The sequence below is a fragment of the Nerophis ophidion genome, linkage group LG05, assembly GCF_033978795.1.
Source record: "Nerophis ophidion isolate RoL-2023_Sa linkage group LG05, RoL_Noph_v1.0, whole genome shotgun sequence".
Classification (NCBI taxonomy): domain Eukaryota; kingdom Metazoa; phylum Chordata; class Actinopteri; order Syngnathiformes; family Syngnathidae; genus Nerophis; species Nerophis ophidion.
In genome coordinates, this window is record NC_084615.1 from 45,175,784 (window position 1) to 45,197,702 (window position 21,919).

A 21,919-nucleotide genomic window follows, 5' to 3' on the forward strand; every position below is an offset into this window, starting at 1 on the left:
CATCAGGTGCACGCATAGAAAATAAAACGCACACAAAAATACATGAAGCACTTATTTAGGGACCAACATGACAATTTGCTAATTCAAGCATTTTTCAAGTCTTTCAATCCTATAGAAACAAAACAACAGTTATTTTGTAGTTTTTTTATTTCATTTCAATAAATACAAAAAACTATTTTGAGTTATTTGGTTATTGTTATTCTTTCTAGTTGGGCAAGAAAGTGAACAACGTGGAGGCAAGTTGGGCACTGGGTGCCATGTTGGACCACTTTCACCATCTAAACATACGATAAGCAGCAGGGAGGTGAGTTTGTCTCTTCATACTTTCATCAATCTTTTTGTTTCATGCACAAACAGGATCAATAGAATTTAGTGATGCTGTTTGTTTTGTATTGAGACAAACAAGATGTGCATGAAGTTTCCAGTGGAAACAAGTGCTCATTATTTCTTTCCAATACCTTTTTAAACCAGTCTCTGTATTTCTTTTGGAGTATTTATTTTTGATTTTGTACAAGCGCAATTCCACAGCCGTCAAAAATAAAATCATTATCACTGTAGATTTATGTACAAGTTTTTACAAAGTCACCAATGAACAAGCTACTTTACTTCACCCTCTGACAAACTACAGCAGCGTCACCACATCCCCATAGCTGGCACCTTCTGTTGTCATGGCAACCAGTTCATGTGGCGCAGAGACCACCACCACAGAGTCTGCAGGGCCTGAAAAGAACAAGAACTGTAGTGAACATATGAACACGCCTCATCATGCAGGAATTCCTGTTCATTGTAATATACCATAATAATATTAATAGTGTATTTACCAAATGATATATTTATGTAAAGTATCAATGTGTGTATTTACTGCTGCAGAGCACGGTGTCCCAAAAGTCCGAACATATCCAGTTGTGATCAAAATTATTCAACCCCCACACAATTTTGGTGTTTTAGCAAGTTGGACATTTATTCCGTATTTTGTTTATAGCCATATCAAATAAAGATGCATTAAATAGACAAATGCAACTTGAATTACATTATATTTTGTAACATACCAAACAGTGTCATTTCTCTTATCTCATTGACAAAATTATTCAACCCCTTGAAGATTATAACTCTTAAGAATAGAATTTGAATAAGGTATTTTCAATCAGGTGTTGAAAACACCTGTAGATGTGATTAGAACCCTAACGAGCAACAATTAAACTGATTGAAAAAGACTGACGCTCAGCTTCTTGTAGATGGTCAATGGTGTATTTGCAACATGGTGAAGTCGAGGGAGTGGTCAAAGAAGTCAAGAGAGGAGGTAATTTCTCTTCATAAGAAAGGATATGAATATAAGAAAATAGCAAAGACATTACACATTCCAAGAGACACAGTTGGGAACATAATTCGCAAGTTTTAAGCTAAAGGCACAGTGGAAACACTACCTGGGCGTGGTAGAAAGATAATGCTGTGTGCAACTGCTGTCCGGTATTTGAAGCGTACAGTGGTGAAAAACCCCCGGGTAACAGCTGAGGAACTACAGTAGGACATTGCAGAGGGGGGAACGCAGGTTTCGTCCCAGACAATAAGGCGCGCACTACGAGATGAAGGCCTCCATGCCAGAACTCCCAGGCACACCCCACTTCTGACTACCAGGCACAAGAAAAATAGACTCCAGTATGCCAAAAATCATCTGGAAAAACCCCAAAGTTGTTGGGAAACTGTTCTATCGAGTGATGAGACAAAAGTGGAACTCGTTGGGCCTATGTATCAACGTTATACTTCTGACTACCAGGCACAAGAAAAATAGACTCCAGTATGCCAAAAATCATCTGGAAAAACCACAAAGTTGTTGGGAAACTGTTCTATCGAGTGATGAGACAAAAGTGGAACTCGTTGGGCCTATGTATCAACATTATGTCTGGAGGAGAAAAAATAAGCTTACAAAGAGAAGAACACCTTGCCTACTGTTAAGCATGGTGGGGGTCAATCATGCTCTGGGGCTGTTTCTCTGCCTCAGGTACCGGGAATCTTCAGCACAGTTAAGGCAGTATGAATTGTATTTCCTACCAGGATATATTAGTTGCAAATGTCATGAAGTCAGTGACGAAGCTGAGGCTTGGGAGACGTTGGACCTTCCAACAGGACAACGATCCCAAGCATACCTCCAAATCAACATCAGAGTGGTTGCAGAAGAAGGGCTGGAAGACTCTGGAGTGGCCTTCATAGTCACCAGACCTAGATCCTATAGAAAACCTGTGGTGGGACTTGAAGAAGGCAGTTGCAGCACGCAAGCCCAAGAATATGAATGAACTGGAGGCCTTTGCCCAAGAGGAATGGGCTAAAATACCTGTAGATCGTTGCAAGAAGCCTGTGTCTGGTTATGTATCACGTTTGAAGGATGTAATTACTGCCAAAGGGTCTTCTAAGTACTAAAGATGCATGTAACTAGGGGGTTGAATCATTTTGTCAATGAGATATTAAAAAAAGTCCTTTCTTGGTGTTTTGTAAAATACAGTGTTACAATTTAAGTTGCATTCGTCTATTTGACACATCTTTATTTGATATGACTATAAACAAAATACGGAATAAATGTCCAACTTGCTAAAACACCAAAATTGCGTGGGGGTTGAATAATTTTGATCACAACTGTGATTATAGTTACTTTATTGGAATAATTTGACATCAAAAATTGGTTCATTTAAAAAATTAATTAACAATATATTTGTGTTATGCAAAATCAGTTCAGTGTTCATATATAAATTATTGTAAAATATTATTAAAGTGTATTTGTTACAGCATATAGACAGGGTGTCCCCTTTGTTCTGGAAAAATGCACACAATGATTTGTAAAGATATATATCTATTTGAGAATAATAAACTTAGACCAACTTTAATGATCCACAAAGGAAATTTTAGTTTCTTTTGACAAAATGGTTTGTTGAACTTGGGTGTAAAAATAAATCTGCACTTTTCATTTAGAATCCATGCATAGATGGATTTTTTTTTTTAACTCAGAGCTATGGATACATTTAGAAGTAACTATATATCTAGATTTTCAACAATGTTTTGTTTTTTTTCTATTGAATTTCTGCACTAGAAAATGAGCTGCTTTTAGTATAATTGAATGCATTTGACAATAAAAAAAATTAGTTAAAAAAAATCTTTAGACAATGATACATCTATATTTTTCTAAATGAATCTTGTTGAATAGCTGTATAGAGCTAGCTATCTAGAGATGAATTATACAACTAGATATATCTATACAAGAAATCATCCATCCATCCATTTTCTACCACTTATTCCCTTTTGGGGTCGCGGGGGGCGCTGGCGCCTATCTCAGCTACAATTGGGCGGAAGGCGGGTACACCCTGGACAAGTCGCCACCTCATCGCAGGGCCAACACAGATAGACAGACAACATTCACACTCACATTCACACATTAGGGCTAATTTAGCGTTGCCAATCAACTTATCCCCAGAAATCAGCTGATATCAATTAGTAATCAAGGATAGATAGATCGATAGTACTTTATTGATTCCTTTAGGAAAATTAAAATTCCAGCAGCAGTGGACAGAGTTGAGATCAATTTAAAGAAAAAAGTAAATAATGGGGGTTTAAAAGGAAACAAAATAGAGAAATATTACAAAAATAAAAACCATGGGAATAACAATATAACAGTAAAATAAGAATATAACAAGACAAAGTAGGCAGTAGTGACCATGTTATGAAAACGTATTGCACTGTTAATGTTTTGGAGGCTCTTAACCAATATTTGGGGCTGGTATTAATTTGCAGTAAAAGTTGTTCAAACAAGAGTAGAATATGTCAGGACAAGGCTTTAAAATGTTTAACATATTTTTCAAAAAATTGTCAGAAGAGGAGCAACATAATGCTTAATGTGGTGGTTACTTTAGCACCAAACGACATCAGGGGGTTTAAAAAACACTAATGTATGTCTAAGAGGTTTCCTCATGAGGAACCATAAAATATTTGTTGGTTGAAGTTTATTTGAAAAATGCATGTATACATTCATTATGATACATCACATATGCATATTTTCATTTCTCTTTACATGTTTGAAAAAGAATATGAAAAAGCCAAGCTTATTTAATCCTACCCTCTCTTTCTGTTTCCCAGCAATTTTTAACATATGTTTGCTTCCTGTTCTCAATTTGAAACGCAATGTACATTGATGATTTCTAAAAGGTATGATTGATATGAAATTATTGGTTTCTAAATAAGACAAACAAAACTAATTCTGGGATCCTTCATGTAGCTTATAGGTGGGACATTTTTCAAGCTGGCTGACATTTCTTCCTGGATGTTACAAAAAGTGTGAACTTCTGTCTGCTTGTCTTTATTTATTATAAAAGTCTATTTGTCAATTTACACAAAGTTTGGATTTTTGGCAGGGATATATTTTCTGTCATTTTCATGTCCATCCATCTCTGTCGCATTATTTGATTGAGTCATGAACATAAAAACTTGCTGCCCAGCAGGCACAAGACATTGATACAATGTTGATCATACATACATGTCCTTTAAACAGCATTACAAAATAGTCATATTAGTAAATTGAGATGACTTTGATGATCCACGTTGGGTTTTTTTTGGGAAATGACCACCATGGTCAAATCAATGTCACAACATGACAATGATTACACTTTGTAAAAAGCACGTTGTTCCAAACTTAAGTTGGAGTTGCACAAAATCAGGACCTAATTCAACAACTTCTCAACGTTGTTTCAATGTCTTGTGCCTGCTGGGCGCACTCTTTTAATCAGCCCAAGCTAGAAGTGTTGCGAACAGAAAACACAGAGCGATAGATCTGTGAGCTTATTTATAGATAGCTCTGTATTTATCAAATATGCACAACTCTAAACAGGGATAGCTCTATAAATCTAGATTTATAAAGTGACTTATAAATATCGATTTGAAAACTGTATTAACTGTTTTATATGAACTTGAGTGTAAAAATGAACACACATTTTTCACTTGTATTATTTTGTTGTAATAGTTCCCAGAAATACTTGCACCTCCTAATTATTACTTGTAAGACATAAAAACTAGTGACTAACTTGCTTCAATAGTGGCAGAAGAGACGCCTACCTGGTGATCTCAGCATAGCGTGGTGGAGATTGACGGGTTGCATGCCAGTTGTCATGGCAACCATTCCGGCCCCGTTGTCGCCATCTGCCTCTAGCAGGCTGCTGTGTGTCAGAGCCTCTCCTGTCACACAAAGGTTGCTGCATCAAAGTTATTCTAACCCTGACAAAAATAAAAATGTACAAATAGATTTAAAAACACACACACAAAAACTTACTAAATTACAGTCGGTAATTGTAATTACCGTATTTCCTTGAATAGCCGCCGGGGGTTGGGGCAGGGTTTGGTGGTAGCGGGTGTATAATATAGCCAAGAGTCATGGATGCCTTCCATTCTGGGTAAGTGTTATGTTGCGTTTATAATGTCTTACAGAGCCCATGTTCTCCAGAAATGTGTTTGTCATTCTTGTTTAATGTGGTTTCACAGAGTGTGGCGCATATTAGTACGAGTGTTAAAGTTGTTTTATATCACAAGACTAAGTGTGATCTGTATGTAAAAGCAAAAAAAAAACTCTTCCGCCATTTTAAAAAAGACGACAGTGGAAGCGTCACTCGTGACATCACGAACTTGACCCAGCGGTTAAAGTAAGCATGCGCTTATTAATTTGGGGAGCGAGTTTGACCCGGCAGTAATTCAAGGCAGGCCCATATTACATGCCCGGCGGCTATTCAAGAAAATACGGTAGTTATCTTTACAACAGATGTGGGGCACTCGTGTCACATGATTTGACTTGCAAATATGAATCCTGAACACTTTGTCTGTCTGACTTGAAACAGATGACTTAAAATGAAGTGACTTATTTTTTTTACTTTGATTTCTTAAAAAAGTTTTTTATTTTGAAACCCGAACAAATTATTTTTTTAGAGACTAACAGCAGTCAGCGGGTAAAGGAGCAGAAGGCAAGAAGGATGTTAAGATCAGAATTTTATGCGGCTGATCACTGAGATTGGCCAATACCAATATATTGACAGTGTAACAATATCAGCACAATATTAAAACTAATTCCCTGTTCTCTTTTATTACATACAATTTTTTGTATAATAAAAACAATGTCAATAGTTCACAAAAACTAAACAAAAGCAAAAATTACTATCTACTACTTAAATAATGCAGGTGTTTCTTGAATTTGTAAACACGCTTGGTTTAGAAAGTTAGCTTAACTATTAGCATGCCTGCTCCTGGCTTTTTTTAGCCTCGTCCTCCAGTGATAATCGTTTATAATGAAAGTTGATGATACTTAAGATATTAAGAAATGTAATTTTCAATAAGATGATTATTAACAACTTTGGGAAATGGCTGTGCACGGTGTATGAAGACACAATTAGCTGCTAAAAATAATTAGAATCAGCGTTATTGCTCGGCAATGGCAACTGACTGCTTTTTTTTTTTTTTTAAATACTAAAAATTGGCAGGTAGATTCCTAATGTAGGTGACTCAACCAATAATAATTCAATTTGGGTTCGAATACTATGATGGTCCCACTATGAAGAAGAGTCTGCAGCTGAAAAATAAAAGACACAACATTCAACTTGATTCATTACAAAACCCTCAATGAAAGGTAAAATAATCTACATGAAAACCAATTAAAAAAAATAGTAAATCGCAAATAGTTGCATTTTGGATCTTGGATGCCAGATAACTTTTTTAAGCTTAAGCAGGACAAGACTGAAGTTTTATTCATTGGCCCTTAAAGAGGAACATATTGAAAATACAATCATTGTCTTTAACTCATCACTCCAAGTGAAAAATTTGGCTGTCGTTTTCAACTCTGACCTTAGTTTTATACAACATATAAAAATCCGTCCATCGATTTTCCACCACTTATTCCCTTTGGGGTCGCGGGGGGTGGCGGTGCCTATCTCAGCTACAATCGGGCGAAAGCGGGGTACACCCTGGACAAGTCGCCACCTCATCGCAGGGCCAACACAGACACAATTCACAACAAAAATGTTTTTTTATCATCTTAACAATACAGCCAGAGTTTTCACAATTACAATTCTCTCTCGGGGCAACACTGAGACACTAAAGCATGTTTTTATTACAAGTCTTATAGATTACTGTAACACCCTGCTTTCGGGTCTTCCTAAAAATGTTATTGCACCTTTACAACTACTCCAAATAAATGTCCTGGCTAAGACCAAAAGGCAGGGGCTCACATTACACCAGTTTTAAAATGCTTAAGACAAACTTTTTTGATTTGGCTTTTACATAATATTTATTCATTTTATTGAAGTAATTCCTACTTTACTTTTTCTCTTATTAAATATGCAATCTTTTTTTTAATTTCCTGTATATTTTTTTCTTCATGTGTTTTACTTGTATTGTATCCTTTATTCCTACTTATGGTTGTTAATATCTTACAGGTTTTTGTCATTTTTACTTTCCAGCGTTCCTCAGAGGGAGCCATTCGCATTAGGGGTTATTGGCTGTGCTGTGGGGGCGCTTTGTGTCAGCGTCCTGGTGGCCATGGTCTGATGACCTCCTGGTGCAGATGGCTCCTGTGATTCAGCCATGCATTCATTTGTTCATGTGTGTGCGTATACGTGTGTGTGTGTGTGCGCGTGTGTGTGTGTGCGCGCGCGGCGCGCGATGATGGGGTATGTGTGTCATCAGGGTATTGTTTTTAAATCTGTAAAGCACTTTGTGTTGCATTTCTTTTATGTCTGAAAAGCGCTTTAATAAATAAAATGTGATTGATTGATGAATGTGTCTTTAAAGCTGTTATGACTGTTAGAGAAAGCCAAAGGGCAAACATCCATCCATTCATTTTCTACCGCTTATTCCCTTTGGGGTATAAATGTATTAAAAAAAATAGAGTATTCTCCAACGATCATTACACACTGCTGTGAAATTGTTATCCGCTCTTTTATTGACAAGTGAAATGGGTCAAACTTGAACTAGAAGGAAAATGTTTGCTCACAGATCTTGTACAATTATTACTAGCTTGCTCAAAAATGTTTGCACTAAATTTCTCAGTGCCCATCGCCCCTTTGCGCAGATAAATAAATTGACAGAAGCAGTGGATGCAGGATGTGAAGAAAGGCTGGCTGACACCTTTTTAACTTGATTGTCTTCTTTAGACCAACTGTGAGGACGCTAAAGTCAATTTCCACTGCACAGTACATCTTGGCACACCTAAATTGAGGCACGACATCATCTCACCTCAGTTTAAACATTAATGACTTGCATAACAATAAAAAAATATTAAATAACTCCTGTTTACTTTTTCAAGGAGACCAATTTTATCCAAGAGGATACTGAGGGTCGCAGTAAGGAGACTCAGCAGTTTAATACTGCAGCATGCACAGCTAAGGCAGTTAGATCATCTTGACCAATGTTCCATTTAAGGTGCCGCCTGCGCAATTGTCACTGCTCCCTCCTCATCTGCTGACAGCAAATGGCCTTGTGGTTAGAATGACCGCACTGAGACTGAAAAGTCGTGAGTTCAAACCCCGGCTGAGTCATACCAAAGACTACAAAAAATGGGACCCATTACCTCCCTGCTTGGCACTCAGCATCACGGGTTGGAATTAGGGGTTAAATCACCATGATTCTAAGCGCGGCGCACGGTACTGCTCACTGCTCCCCTCACCTCCCAGGGCGTTACCATGGGGATGGGTCAAATGCAGAGGACATATTTCGTCACACCCAGTGTGTGTGTGTGTGTGTGTGTGTGTGTGTGTGTCAATCGTTGGAACTTTAACTTGACTTAAAATCTACACCATGCACAAAATACATTCCAACCAAAACTCTAAACAAAATTAACATTGTACAATTTTGCAGCGGCCACAACAGATAAAACAATGTTCCTCAACCCTGTTCAATTATTGTAACATCTGTTGAAATGCTTTAAGGATGTCGTTGTGGCTTGTGCAGCCCTTTGAGACACTGGTGATTTAGGGCTATATAAGTAAACATTGCTTGATTGATTGATTGAAGAACAGGCGGTCATGGATCCATTGAGCAAAACTGTCTATTGTTGTCCGTAACCACACCAGAAAACATTAGCAAAAAAAATACTATTTAGCAAAACTGGTCATTTCCACCGTACAGACCATGCCAAAACAAACATATCAGCAGCAGCCACTCTCTTTCTCACTTGGCACAACAGACGCACTCATTGGACTCAGCTACTGATGCGTTAATGGCCACACAAAAAGTCGGACAACTCCAACACCACACAAAGCAGCCAGTCCCTTTTTTTGCTAGTTAGCTTATAAATTTGCTAGTTAGCTTAAAAGTGCATAAGAGTTAAGAGAGGTAAACGCTTTTACTCTTATTGTGAAAGAAAGAAGTACTGTACACCCACACTACCCAATTAGATGTGTGCTTATTCCACTGTCATTTTTTAAGAATATTAATGTATTGATATGTTACTAGATTACAAAAATTACAGACAGAAAGTTACAAAAATGTACACTTTATCCCATGCTTACATCTCATTGTGCAACATGTGAATGTTTTAAGAGGAACTAAATGTGATCTCTGAAAGGAGTACAAATTATTTCCAAAGCAGGACCCCCACCCACAAATACAGTAAGAGTACGTATCTCATGAAAAACATGATGTTTCTGTTATTTGTAAATAATCTAATACAAATGACTCCCTGTCATTTGACTGTGATAAGACATTTTGTTATGTCAGGTTTGGGACAGGTGTTACTGCTGTGGCCACAGTGTGCATTTCTGATCTTGCTCACATGTTCCACCGAATGTTCAGGAAGTTGTGCGTTTGCTCGGACTAAAAAAATTAGAGGAAACATTGATCCTGACCGAGAGAACTAAACTAGGAACAATACCTCCTTTTTAGGTACCATGCAGTGAGAAAGGGAGTGTGAACGGTTAACGAAAAAGAAAGCTTTCCGACGTCAAACTTAACGTTCTTAACTTTTCTGGCATCCGTGATCAGGGTGTAAAAAACCTGAGCCGCTTGAAGCGACATAATCTGCAGGATTAGCATATACTGTACGTGTTGCCGTGCAAAAGGAAGACAGACCTGTTTCTCTACTTTCAGCAGCGAGTACCTCCTCTCCGTGACGCCTTCTAATGTGGACGTTCCTGCTGCCAGACTGTGAGAAGGTCTTGCCGCAGATCCCGCAGTGATGAGGCTTCTCGCCTGCAGCGCACGCACAAACACGTGACAGAAAAGGCGGTCTGAAGTAAACCTAAACAAAAATAAAGTGTAGAAGTGCGTGGGCGGCACTCACCAGAATGAACTAGCATGTGTTTTCTAAGACTGGAATACTCTGCGAAGGATCGCCCACAGCCATCTGCTTCACACAGGAACGGCTTCTCCCCTGCAGGCAAGCACAGTTCACTCCTGAGGCGCCGTCACATTGAAATGATCATCTTTTATAGCAACGTTCAAATGGAGTTTGGCTCTATGGGCGTCAGAACGAATCGGGGCCGTTAAGCAACCTTGATCAGATATGAGGTCCCTGATGGTTCACGCAGGTGTTGAGTCATCAGCTCGCCAACGCTCAACAAATCCATTGAGCAGGAAAGTTGTCGCCTCGAGTTTATCGCCGAGCGCCGCCCTCACCGGTGTGGACGCGTCGGTGGTTCTTGAGGTTTCCGGCGGTGGTGAACTTCTTGCCGCAGTTCTTCTCCTTGCAGATGAAAGGTTTCTCGCCGTTATGTGTCCTCATGTGGACCTGAAGACGCTGCAGCACGTAGAAGCTCTTACCGCAGCCTTCGGCGTTGCAGCGGAACATGCGGTCATTCCTGGGAGCAAAAGGATAGATGTAATATGTAATCAATAACGTTTCGATCGATATGCAGGGAAGTTGTTCCGTCAGTGTTGACGTCTTTTACACCACGATTACGTTTGATGCTATGTCAGGTCAAGTTACAAAACATTGCTGCACTTATGTTATTTGTACTAAAAATAGTGTGATGTCATTTATTCACAGATGTAAAAACACAATGTGTGCACGCAAACATAATGTATGTATTTATTTACTTCACACGGACATAAGACTTCTTGAAAAAGTTATTTTTCAAATATGACAGGCCAGTAAATCTCAGAGGTGCCAACAATATCACTTGGACGTTTTCTCACATATCAACATGTATTTTTGTTTTTTCTTTGGCCTTTTTGATGACACTTCTCTAAAAACATGTCCCATTACTTTTGTCCAAGTTCATCATAGGGTTAAAGTTGAACGGTTTTAAAACATTTATTGACCCTGGAGAAGACCAATACTATTTCCATTCCATTACCAATTTAGTAGATGGTAAACAGTGTGCAGCTGCAGTGTTTATGCATCTAACAAAAGTATTTGACACAATCCTATCATTGTGCTTTACAAATTAGGGAAGCGATATGTGCCAAACATATGTCTTCTGTGCTATATATGTCTTTGGCATACCCCAGGGATCAATACTGGGACCAAAATTGTTTAATCGCTATATGAACGACAACAAAGGACTTATAGTTACTACTACTTGCAGACAACACGACACAGAAGCCAAAATACAAAAACATAAGAAATTAACAAATTGAAAAGATGGTTTGACAAAAACAGCCAATCTTTGAATCTCAGTAAAACTAAAACAATGCTATTATGTAACAAAAGCAGAGAAATTCCAACACAAATTCAAATAGACAGAGTAGACATTGAAAGAATAAAATAACTTTAAATTAATAAGGAATTGTAAACCTCATACTACATAAGGTGGCAATAAATATTTTAATAAAGAATAAAGCAAAATATGTTCTGGACCAAAAATCACTCTATACTCTACTGCTCACTCGTGTTACCATATCTGAGTTATTGTGTAGAAATACAGAGAAATTGCAAACAGCTAAAATTATGTACAAAGCAACCCACAACGTATTACTCAAGAATGTACAGCAATTATTTTCAACAAAAAAGGAGAACTATAAACTTGGAGACAAATCTACTTAAAAATATTTGTATGTGTGTACAACACTTAAGATTGTTAGCATATCAGTATGCGGAATTCAATTATGTAAATGTCTTAAGCAAAGAAGCAAAAGTACTGATATGTTTGATTTTAAGAAACTGTACAAAATCAAAGTGTTTACACAGCACAAGGGAAAAATCTTGGTAAACATCTTGAACATTATTGAAAAATTAAATTAACTTAATCTCATGTGAATCACAACTTAACTACTGTATTGAATTATTTATGAGAACTTGATTGATTATTCACTCATTTAATTTGTGCTACAGATGGAGTACACAAAGTGAACAAAAAAATGTGTTAGAAATTGCTATGAAACAGCAAGAAGGCAGGATTTATTAAGCTTTGCTTCTTCCTACTCCTTAGCCGATGATAAACTGTAAATATGTGATGTACCATATTGTAATTGTATGCATGTTCCAAATAAACTGATACCATAAACTATACCATTCATTTATTTGGGAGAAGTACTCAACTTACCTGTGTGTTTTCAAGTGATACTTGAGGTGAGCGGGCCACGTGAAGGTCCTACAGCAGCCTTCAAACGAGCAGCGGAGGACCTGCCTGGAGAGGGGACGCCCGGTCCGAGGCGGCGGCGTTTCTCGCCTCTCCACTTCTGATGGTGAGATGTGCATGTTGTCGCCTAGGAAACGGATGGAGTGTGAAAAAAGTGAAGCTAAAGGGAGTGCCAGGTGGCTGCTCCCTGGAGGTGGACTGTTAAAAGAGCTAATGGCAGGCAGCTGATGGACGCCTGCTGGAGCGGAGCAGCCAAATGAGAGAAGCAGAACAGCCTACCTGCTTTGAGGCCCTTTAACGGCTCCAATTAGGTACGAGGCGTGCTAGAAGCGATGGACCTTGGAGTCCTAGCCTGCTGCTAAAGAACGTATTAGGACGTTTCCAAGACATTACTTCTCACCTTTAAGCACCGCCAACGCTCATTATGGCCCAGCTGTTTATTTACTTGCAAAAAGGATGGGGCGTTAATTGGAAGCAAGTGTTAATTGGAGAGTAGCTGTTATTTCCTGAACACTTGTTATGAATATTTAAAAACTTACATTTTGTAACTAATAATAATTTGGAAAGTGGAAATGTGGTTCTCTTTGACCACATGCACATTGGTTAGGTGTACTGCAAGAACAGAACCATAGTTTAGGTGTAGGCCAGGAGCTGCAATTGGGGTCAAGAGCATCGACATTAACTGTGGCTGTAGGAAACCTCATGATTTTGTTTTTATCGCTAAAAGAATCTAAATAAAAAAATGTAACGATTGGTCAGCAGATTTATCTAGTTATGCATGCACTTTAAATGCTGCTATACAGCTGTTGGTGTGAAACTCATGTGTTACACTTGCACTTCTGTTGTTTATAATCTATCTACGCTATTTATGCTGATTCAGCAGTTTGCTTGATTCAATGTCATTATCACACTGTACAATTTAATGTAAAAGTTATTTATTCCTCTTATAATTGTCTAATTTATCTAAGAGGATGCTGTTGTTCTTATTGCAATATTTGAGGCGATAGTATGGTAATAATTGCGGTAGATATGAATTCTCTTGTAATTTTGTTATTACTATGAAGAATCTTCAAGGACACAAAATGAAGTTCAGGACTTAAGAATAGTCCAGTAAGTAGGTCTTAAAACTATGACATGAAACTTTCAGCATACACAGAATTAAGCCCGGAGAACTTTCCTGACCACATGGCAGCATTGGAGCTTTCCAGAGAGTTGAAAGATTAGCGAACATTTTCTAGGACATATTTTATCAACTGCATGTTGTGATGCTGTCTTGTGTGGACTCAAACATGCCACAACTTGAAATGCAAATCACTTTTTTATTACTATTAATAATCTATTGTATGGATGCTCTATTTACCTTCAATCAGCTGACCTAACAGTGTGACATTTTACAGCTTCATGAAGCTGGACAAGCAAACCATCAGGTTACAAATTTAATTTGATTGCGAGACTTGTGATGACAGCGTCTGAAAAGCGTTATCGTCGCTGCCGATTGTATCATCTCATCTGCTCTGACCTCCTTTCGTCTTTTGATGCCTCCTGAAAAGAACGATCGCTTCTTTAGTCTTCTTTCCGCTTCTAATATTAGTCTAGACATGAAATCACTGTTGATAACACAGCGAGCACGCTGCTAACACCTCAACCAATGAGATCCAAAATTCAAGTCAATTTAGCATGTGCATCCCTATAATATGGGCAGCACGATGGTAGAGGGGTGTGCGTCTGCCTCACTATACGAAGGTCCTGGGTTCAATCCTGCGCTCGGGATCTTTCTGTGTGGAGTTTGCATGTTCTCCCCGTTACTGCATCGGTTCCCTCCGGGTACTCCGTCTTCCTCCCGCCTCCAAAAACATGCACCTGGGGATAGGTTGATTGGCAACACTAAATTGGCCCTAGTGTGTGAATGTGAGTGTGAATGTTGTCTGTCTATCTGTCTTGGCCCTGTGATGAGGTGGCGACTTGTCCAGGGTGTACCTGCCTTCCGCCCGATTCTAGCTGAGATAGGCTGCAGCACCCCCGGCGACCCAGAAAGGGATAAGCGGTAGAAAATGGATGGATGGATCACTATAAAATTACACATTTCATGCTTACTGTATAATATCTCATATCAATCCAAACGGAGCAATAGCTCTGATATCAGATGTCCTCAGGCATGACCTAATGCACAATTATCCTAAGTCACATGTGTCCAAACTGCCCACAGCACTTTCTAAAAATACAGCTAAACAATACTAAACAATGTGGGGCGGCATAGCTTGGTTGATAGAGTGGCTGTGCCAGCAACTTGAGGGTTGCAGGTTCGATTCCCGCTTGTGCCATCCTAGTCACTGCCGTTGTGTCCTTGGGCAAGACACTTTACCCACCTGCTCCCAGTGCCACCCACACTGGTTTAAATGTAACTTAGATATTGGGTTTCACTATGTAAAGCGCTTTGAGTCACTTGAGAAAAAGCGCTATATAAATATAATTCACTTCACTTCACTACACTACAGAGAAAAGCTCAATTATTAATACCAAAAACAATAACATGTTTTACCTTTTACAAAGCTTTCTTTAAATATATGCAACTCATTAACATATCCGTAGAAATTATAAAATGATAGATTGGCTTCAAATTAAGGGTGGAACGGTTTACAAACTCCACTTTTTTTTGTCCGGCGCACTTCAGAATATCAAATACCTTAATAATACATGATTACCATTTATTCATTGCGGTTCTTAGGAAAATATTTTACAAAAAAATTCAAACGTGGTTCCTAAGGCTCTGAGCCTTGAATTAGAGTACACAACAAATTAACTGTATTATCTATATAAACCCATTATATACGGACTACATGATGTGAAGCCCAAACTTTATAGGTGCTACAATTTTTGGTTTGAATCAAAACAAAAATGTCTGTTAAATTAATTAAAACGGATTTAAACAATACATCATTGGAGAATTTGGACCGGTATTTTAAGTCAAACATTATAATTTTCTGACATAAATATATCAATGAGTGCTTTAACTACAAAAAAAACAGTTTTTATGAAACCTTTATTTTGTTGCACTCACACAGGATGTTGTGCACAGAGCATTTTTTGTAAAGGCTACCGGTTGTGCTGCTGTTTTTAAAAACACTTGACGCCTGCCTGGTTTTTGACGACTTAAAACGTTTTCTTTTTTCAAAAAGTTGCTGCTGTAGTGGCTGCTGGTTGCAGGATCTTAGTGCTCTTGTGTGCCCTCCTTTGTGTTCTTGATGTTTATCTCTTGTTTTCATGTGTTTTTTTACTTTTGGTTCAGGTCCCTTAGGGACTTTTTGTGGCCTTATGAAGCTGCATCAGGGTCCCTTATGAAACCTTTTCAGCACAAAACCTTCCATCTTTTGCACCGGACACCCGCTACTGGCTCTCTGCCACACCACAGTCTGCATGGAGAGACCGTAAGGGGTGTACAGTAAAAGGCGGGGCTGCGGAGGTAGCGTTGAGACAAACAAGTTTCACGGAGGTCTGGCTGAATAAACATGTATTGGACACCTCGGTCTCCCTGGACGCATTATCGCTCATTTGCGCGCACTGGACATTGCCAGAGAGATAGTGGGCAGCCTAGGACGGAGTAGGCTCTCTTGGTTGCTTTGTTGGGTCTGTTCCTGTCTCTGGCCGTGCTGGCTCCCATCCCAGCAGGCAATGGCGTGACGCAATTCAGAGGTAGCCGCGGTGTATGTGGGTGTTGAGATTACGGTTTTTGTTTTGTGTTGTTGTTTGTCTACGCATGGTGCAATCATTTGTGCGCAATATATATTATTCATGGCACATTTTGGTTTTTTGTTGTTTTACTTTTGTAACTGTGTGTAAAAATGGCACCACTGATGTGGTAGCTGGTTGCATCAGCTTTGTGCTCTTTTAATGTCTTCTATGTTTAGTTTTTCAATGTTGCCCTTTTGTTTTAATGTTTTTTTTTTTACTTTGATTTTGTGTACTTTTGTATTTGCATTGCAAACAAATCATTTTTCCATGGTGGGATAAATAAATTCTATCCTATCCAAATAGTTACGGCTGCCATCCCGTCTGTTTATTGAGCTTGCGTCAGTGCTGTCCACAACAACACAGGCAGATGAGATGTGTAGCAGATGTATGGATTGTCCTGGCAAACATTATCTTTGTAGTTTGTTTGCACACAGAGGCGTTTCAACATTGTGTAGTTCTGGATGAGGTGGGTGAGTGTTCCAAGGTCCTGGACACATGACTTCCCCAGACAAATATTCCTTTCATAATGACAGCATTTTAGACACATTAATGTCTGCTTCTGTGATATTCTGCATTTTCATTGGCCAATTTTGTGTTTCCGTCCACACCATTAATGTGGAAATCATCTGGCCCTACTTCCCCAATACACACGTAAGAACAGAACTACATGCTCTAAACTGTTTAGTAAGACAAAGAAACACATGATCCAAGCAACACGCAATTTTTTTTCATAAACCGTTGTGAAGTGAATTATATTTATATAGCGCTTTTTCCTCAAGTAACACAAAGCACTTTACATAGTGAAACCCAATATCTAAGTTTAAATTAAACCAGTGTGGGTGGCACTGGGAGCAGGTGGGTAAAGTGTCTTGCCCAAGGAAACAACGGCACTGACTAGGAAGGTAGAAGCGGGGATCAAACTTGCAACCCTCAAGTTGCTGGCACGGCCTCTCTATCAACCGAGCTATACCGTTTCATCCCTACTCCAGATCGTTCGAGTTTTCAGTATACGACCTAAGATGTCTTTAGTGGGAAAAAAATCAAACCGTTAATGGCGACGTTTGGTGCCCTGGCGTCCTGACTGGCTTTGGCATCACGAGCCAGCTGTGCCCGTGTGGCCGCAATGAGGCTGTCATGAGCCAGTTCCTGCACTCGCAGATACCAAGGGGCGCCGCCGTCCAAGCCGTAGTCCCCCGGCGACACGCCCTCGTCTTCCTCATCACCAGCGCCATCCGCAGCAAAGATGAGGGAGTCCGAGGACGTGGTGATACCTGGTAAAAGGAAGCAAATTTGGTGACTCACTACTTTTTTGACGTTATTACAATGTGTGAATGCTACTTTTAGCAAGGTTGAGCAGGACATAGGATGTGCCATCCGACTGCTGCAGGTCATGGAGGATGGGCGGGGAGCTGGGTGACGCCGGCGGGTGCGTGCTGTGCGTCTGCACCACCAGCGGCAAACTTTGGTCCAACGACACCCCCCCGAGCTCAGACAGGGAGGAAGAATTCTCTGGCTCAGAACTCAACGCTCCATCTGGACAATACAAAACACACCCCACTAAAATTGTTTTTTTTTAAAAAGGACCTGTAAGAACACTTTGCTCTTTTTAATAACATACTGAAAAATACATACAGTACATACATACATATGTGAATACATATTCATAAATACACTAGGTACGGGCAATATGACCTAAAATCTATGTATCCATATAAACTGCAGCCCCCTGTGGTAACAATATATTGTATATCATGATATATTATTTAGTATATAAATAATAGAACAATTTAAAAAATGGGTTACAGAGACTGCCTATTTAGCTGCTGACGTATGCTATAACACAATGGTCCCCAACCACTGGTCCGGGGACTGGTGACGGTCTGTGACGCATTTGCTACAGGACTGCAGAGAAACATTAAATAATTTATAAATGACTTAATTTTCTCTGACTTAACTTTCACCTGTCCCACTAGACACATCAATAAGCTTGTTTATAGATGTACAATAAAACTCCTCATAGGAAATTGCCATTTGTTATATTTGATATAACTTTGTGACATGATACAATGCACATTAATGACCATATAAAACATAAATGTGACAGATTGTAGCCAAAGGCTGATTTCCATCTGCATCTCATTGCAAAGAAACAAGTCTAGGGCTTCCACTAATTCAGCGTGACAGTGAGTTGTATTTCTAATGCACTTATTTTTGCTGTATTTATCTGGCACAGGTGGAAAGCCCGTCCCTGAAAATAATGCCAACATTAAACCGGTCCGTGGTGCAAAAAAAAGTTGGGGAACACTGATATAAAATATTGTATAATTTCCAGTTGTATTGTTTTCTCAAAACTAGTATTAATGTACTTACTAATATCTGGTTAATTTATGTTGAAACATTGGTTATATCTACACTGCTTGGCGCTCAGTATCGAAGTGTTGGAATTGGGGGTTAAATTACCTAAAATGATTCCCGGGCACGGCACCGCTGCTGCTCACTGCTCCCCTCACCTCCCAGGGGGTGATCAAGGGGGATGGGTCAAATAAAGAGGACAAATTACACCACACCTAGTGTGTGTATGATAGTCATTGGTACTTTAACTGTAACTTTTTTTCAAATGTAATAAACACTTGGTCTTCTTTTGTTTAGCTACTTCATATTCATTTTGAGCGATACTTCAAATTTGGGTATCAATTCAATACCAAGTAGTTACAGGGGCAGTAATGTTCATACCAATGCTAATACTTATACTTCAAACTCTCATAATCATTGAATGATCACATTTTTATCACAATTATAAATCAGACAAAAATACAGGATATGGTGTAACAATATCAATGAAATATATTATAGGGACTAATTTGAGTTTGGTGTTGACCTGGTGGGGGGGTGCTGGTTATAAATATTGAAACGGCAATAACTTAGAACTCTTTGTGGCTTGTGCAGCCCTTTGAGACACTCGTAATTTAGGGCTATATGAGTAAACTTTGATTGATTGATTGAAAAACTATACTAGTTAGACCGAAAAAAAATTACCATACCACCCAGCACAAACAAATGGAACAAGTTTGGGGTGATTTGGACAAGGTGGGGTGGGAAGGGAACCTCAGACAGGTGAATCACAAAACCCTAACTTAACTACAATAGTTAGACCAAAAATTGTTGCAGCACAATCATAGCACAAATAAATGGGACATGTTTGGGGAGCGCATGATGAATAGCCCATTAAAAATACATTAATAACACAAAACCATAAAATGTTAACTTAAAAAATATAATAGTGGGTGGGGGTTGACAGTAGGGTGGTTATGAATATTCAATCCATCCATTTTCTACCGCTTGTCCCTTTTGGGGTTCGCGGGGTAGGTGCTGGAGCCTATCTCAGCTGCATTCGGGCAGAAGGCGGCGTACACCCTGGACAAGTCGCCACCTCATCGCAGGGCCAACACAGATAGACAACATTCACACTCACATTCACACACTAGGGCGAATTTAAAGTTTAATAATTTAAAAAGTATACTAGTCAGACCAAAGACTTCTACAGCGCCAACCAGCACAAACAAACGGAAAAAATTTGGGGTGATTTTTAAAAGATGGGGGGTGGGGGGTATATGTATTTTAAAATAACTTAAAACCACAATGGCAATAAGGAAAAAGTTTGCTGCACAAACAAAGCACAAACGATTGAAATACTTTTAGGGAGATTTGAACAAGGTGGGAGGGCCAACTTCACCTATGCTATTATAAGTTGTGTAACGGTATTGTCAGACACAATGGCATGGCGACAATCTGTGTTATCATTATCATACATAACTTTTTATTTTATGGTTTACTAATTCATAAGATATTCATAGCCAGTTTGTGAATAAGCTCACATAGAGATATTTTTTTATAGTGCAATGTTGACACACAAAACAACCAAGCAAGATAAAACAAGGTAAAAATAAACATAGAACAGAACAAGAGGACAGTAAAGGAGATAATAGTAGTAAATACTGTTATTCTTTGTACGAATGTAGTAGTGAGGATTGTACCTGTTAGCTCCAGCTGGCTGCACAGTGAGCTTTCAACAGGGGCCAGCAGAGGCAGGCAGGATTGTTTGGGCTCAGAGTCCTCCAAACCCTGAACCAGAGGGATGGAAGCGTTCTGGACAAACTGTACCAGCAGCTGAAGGATGGACAGACACAAAAATACATCATGAATATCCAGTGACAGTCGCGTATAGGATATATAACAGCTATTATTTAGGTTGCTGTATTATTTGATGTAACTGTTGTAAGCATATCATCAATTTCACACACTTTGCAAATTATACGTCATTTCCATTGTGCGCAGGCAATTTGCATATCGCAAGACGAGATTTAAGACGAGATTTTGTGCATGGTTTAGTCAGTAACCCTACACTATTATATTTTATAAATAGTAAACCAAGTTGTGGTAGTAGTTTAGTCAGTAATTTAGTTGTGGATGTACACTGTATAGTGGTTAGGGTTAGGGTGGGACTGATTTGAGGGCAATACCGAGTTATATTGTCCCGACTACAAATGAATAGATTTACATAAGTATTCAATAAATTATTTTGACAACAAAAACATGTATTTGCGCCCATTGATTTGCAAAATGTGCACCCCACATTATTCAAATATATAGTGGCGACTTGTCCAGGGTGTACCCCGCCTTACGCCCGATTGTAGCTGAGATAGGCGCCAGCGCCCCCCGCGACCCCAAAAGGGAATAAGCGGTAGAAATGGATGGATGGATGGCAATTTGGTTGCGCATTTTGCAAATTGCTCACATTGGTACAACTTGGTTTACTATTTATAACATAAAATAATGTAGGGTTACCTGGAACTTGAAATAGGCCACCCGGCCTGGATCCACACTTGGTAGTAGTTTAGTCGTGGATGTACACTGTATAGCGAATCCAATAAACATTTGATTTGATTTGATTTGACATTAACTTTGCAAAATGCGGTTGCGCATTTTGCAAATTGCTCACATTGGTATTGTGCTTACAACAGATTCACCTCTGGTTTGGAGTCCAGCTCATCGGAAAGCATGAGTGTCCCTGCTGCGTGTCACCTGCAAAGCAACAGAACAAACATACTATTATCACATTTTATATAGTCATTAAAACAATATGCACTCACCTTAAATCCGACCGGCTAAAATATCCTCCAGTCATGAGTGTGTGGTCATCCTGTAACTCCTAGTCCTGATCATGGCCCAGTCGGCGCGAGCACACACGTCAGATATACAGCAACTATAAGCACATTCAACTCGTTCATGGCCACAAACTCCAAGTTCAACCACAGTTTGGCAGCACGGCGAGTGTTGTCCAGGATGCCAAAAGCAGACGACGCTCGTAAAGTCTCATTAACTTTGGCGGCCGGTGTTGTTAGCCACTAGCTACCCAGCCGCCAGGGCTAATAGCGAGCCGACCACTGTTCTAACTTACAGACACAAGCAACGCGAAACTAGACAATAGAGCAGAAGTCTAAATGTTACCTTACAGCAGCGACGTAACCACGACACTTTTTTGAGAGAAGCAAGTTTATGTCGTCCCAAACTACAGCGTTGCTAACTAGCTAGCTAGCTAGCTCGCCAGAGAAGCTTTACGGCGTCTCTTATGGGACAATGTTAGAAACACCGCCTTC

General features: G+C 39.3%; 2 protein-coding genes across 12 annotated transcripts in view; one reads left to right on the forward strand and one right to left on the reverse strand.

The window, feature by feature from the left end:
* Positions 1–14,736, forward strand: part of LOC133553172 (ectonucleoside triphosphate diphosphohydrolase 5-like) — a 32,229-nt gene extending 17,493 nt beyond the window's left edge. For 2 of the 5 annotated variants that reach the window (XM_061901082.1, XM_061901086.1), the window contains exons 14-15: positions 210–304; positions 7,476–7,793. In XM_061901082.1, the coding sequence (XP_061757066.1) occupies positions 210–293 (84 nt within the window). In that variant the 3' untranslated portion in view covers positions 294–304; positions 7,476–7,793. Of the gene's footprint in view, positions 1–209; positions 305–628; positions 1,920–7,451; positions 7,794–12,512 lie in introns of those variants that run through there. The other 3 variants (XM_061901085.1, XM_061901083.1, XM_061901084.1) reach the window with 3 other exon arrangements.
* On the reverse strand, positions 130–21,916 carry znf410 (zinc finger protein 410). 7 transcript variants are annotated; one of them, XM_061901079.1, is made up of 12 exons: positions 21,771–21,916; positions 21,413–21,525; positions 21,290–21,368; positions 20,297–20,429; positions 17,601–17,795; positions 17,309–17,533; positions 12,498–12,660; positions 10,630–10,811; positions 10,295–10,384; positions 10,084–10,203; positions 5,092–5,211; positions 130–720 (listed from the first exon to the last, which is right to left on the reverse strand). In XM_061901079.1, the coding sequence occupies exons 3-12, from the start codon at positions 21,320–21,322 to the stop codon at positions 623–625; spliced, it is 1,359 nt and encodes a 452-aa protein (XP_061757063.1). In that variant the 5' UTR covers positions 21,323–21,368; positions 21,413–21,525; positions 21,771–21,916; the 3' UTR covers positions 130–622. The 7 variants fall into 7 exon arrangements, with proteins under 7 accessions (XP_061757063.1, XP_061757060.1, XP_061757062.1 ...); XM_061901076.1 differs by having other exon boundaries at positions 21,290–21,344; positions 21,771–21,915; XM_061901078.1 differs by having other exon boundaries at positions 21,290–21,344; positions 21,776–21,914.
* Between the last annotated feature and the right edge of the window lie 3 nt (positions 21,917–21,919).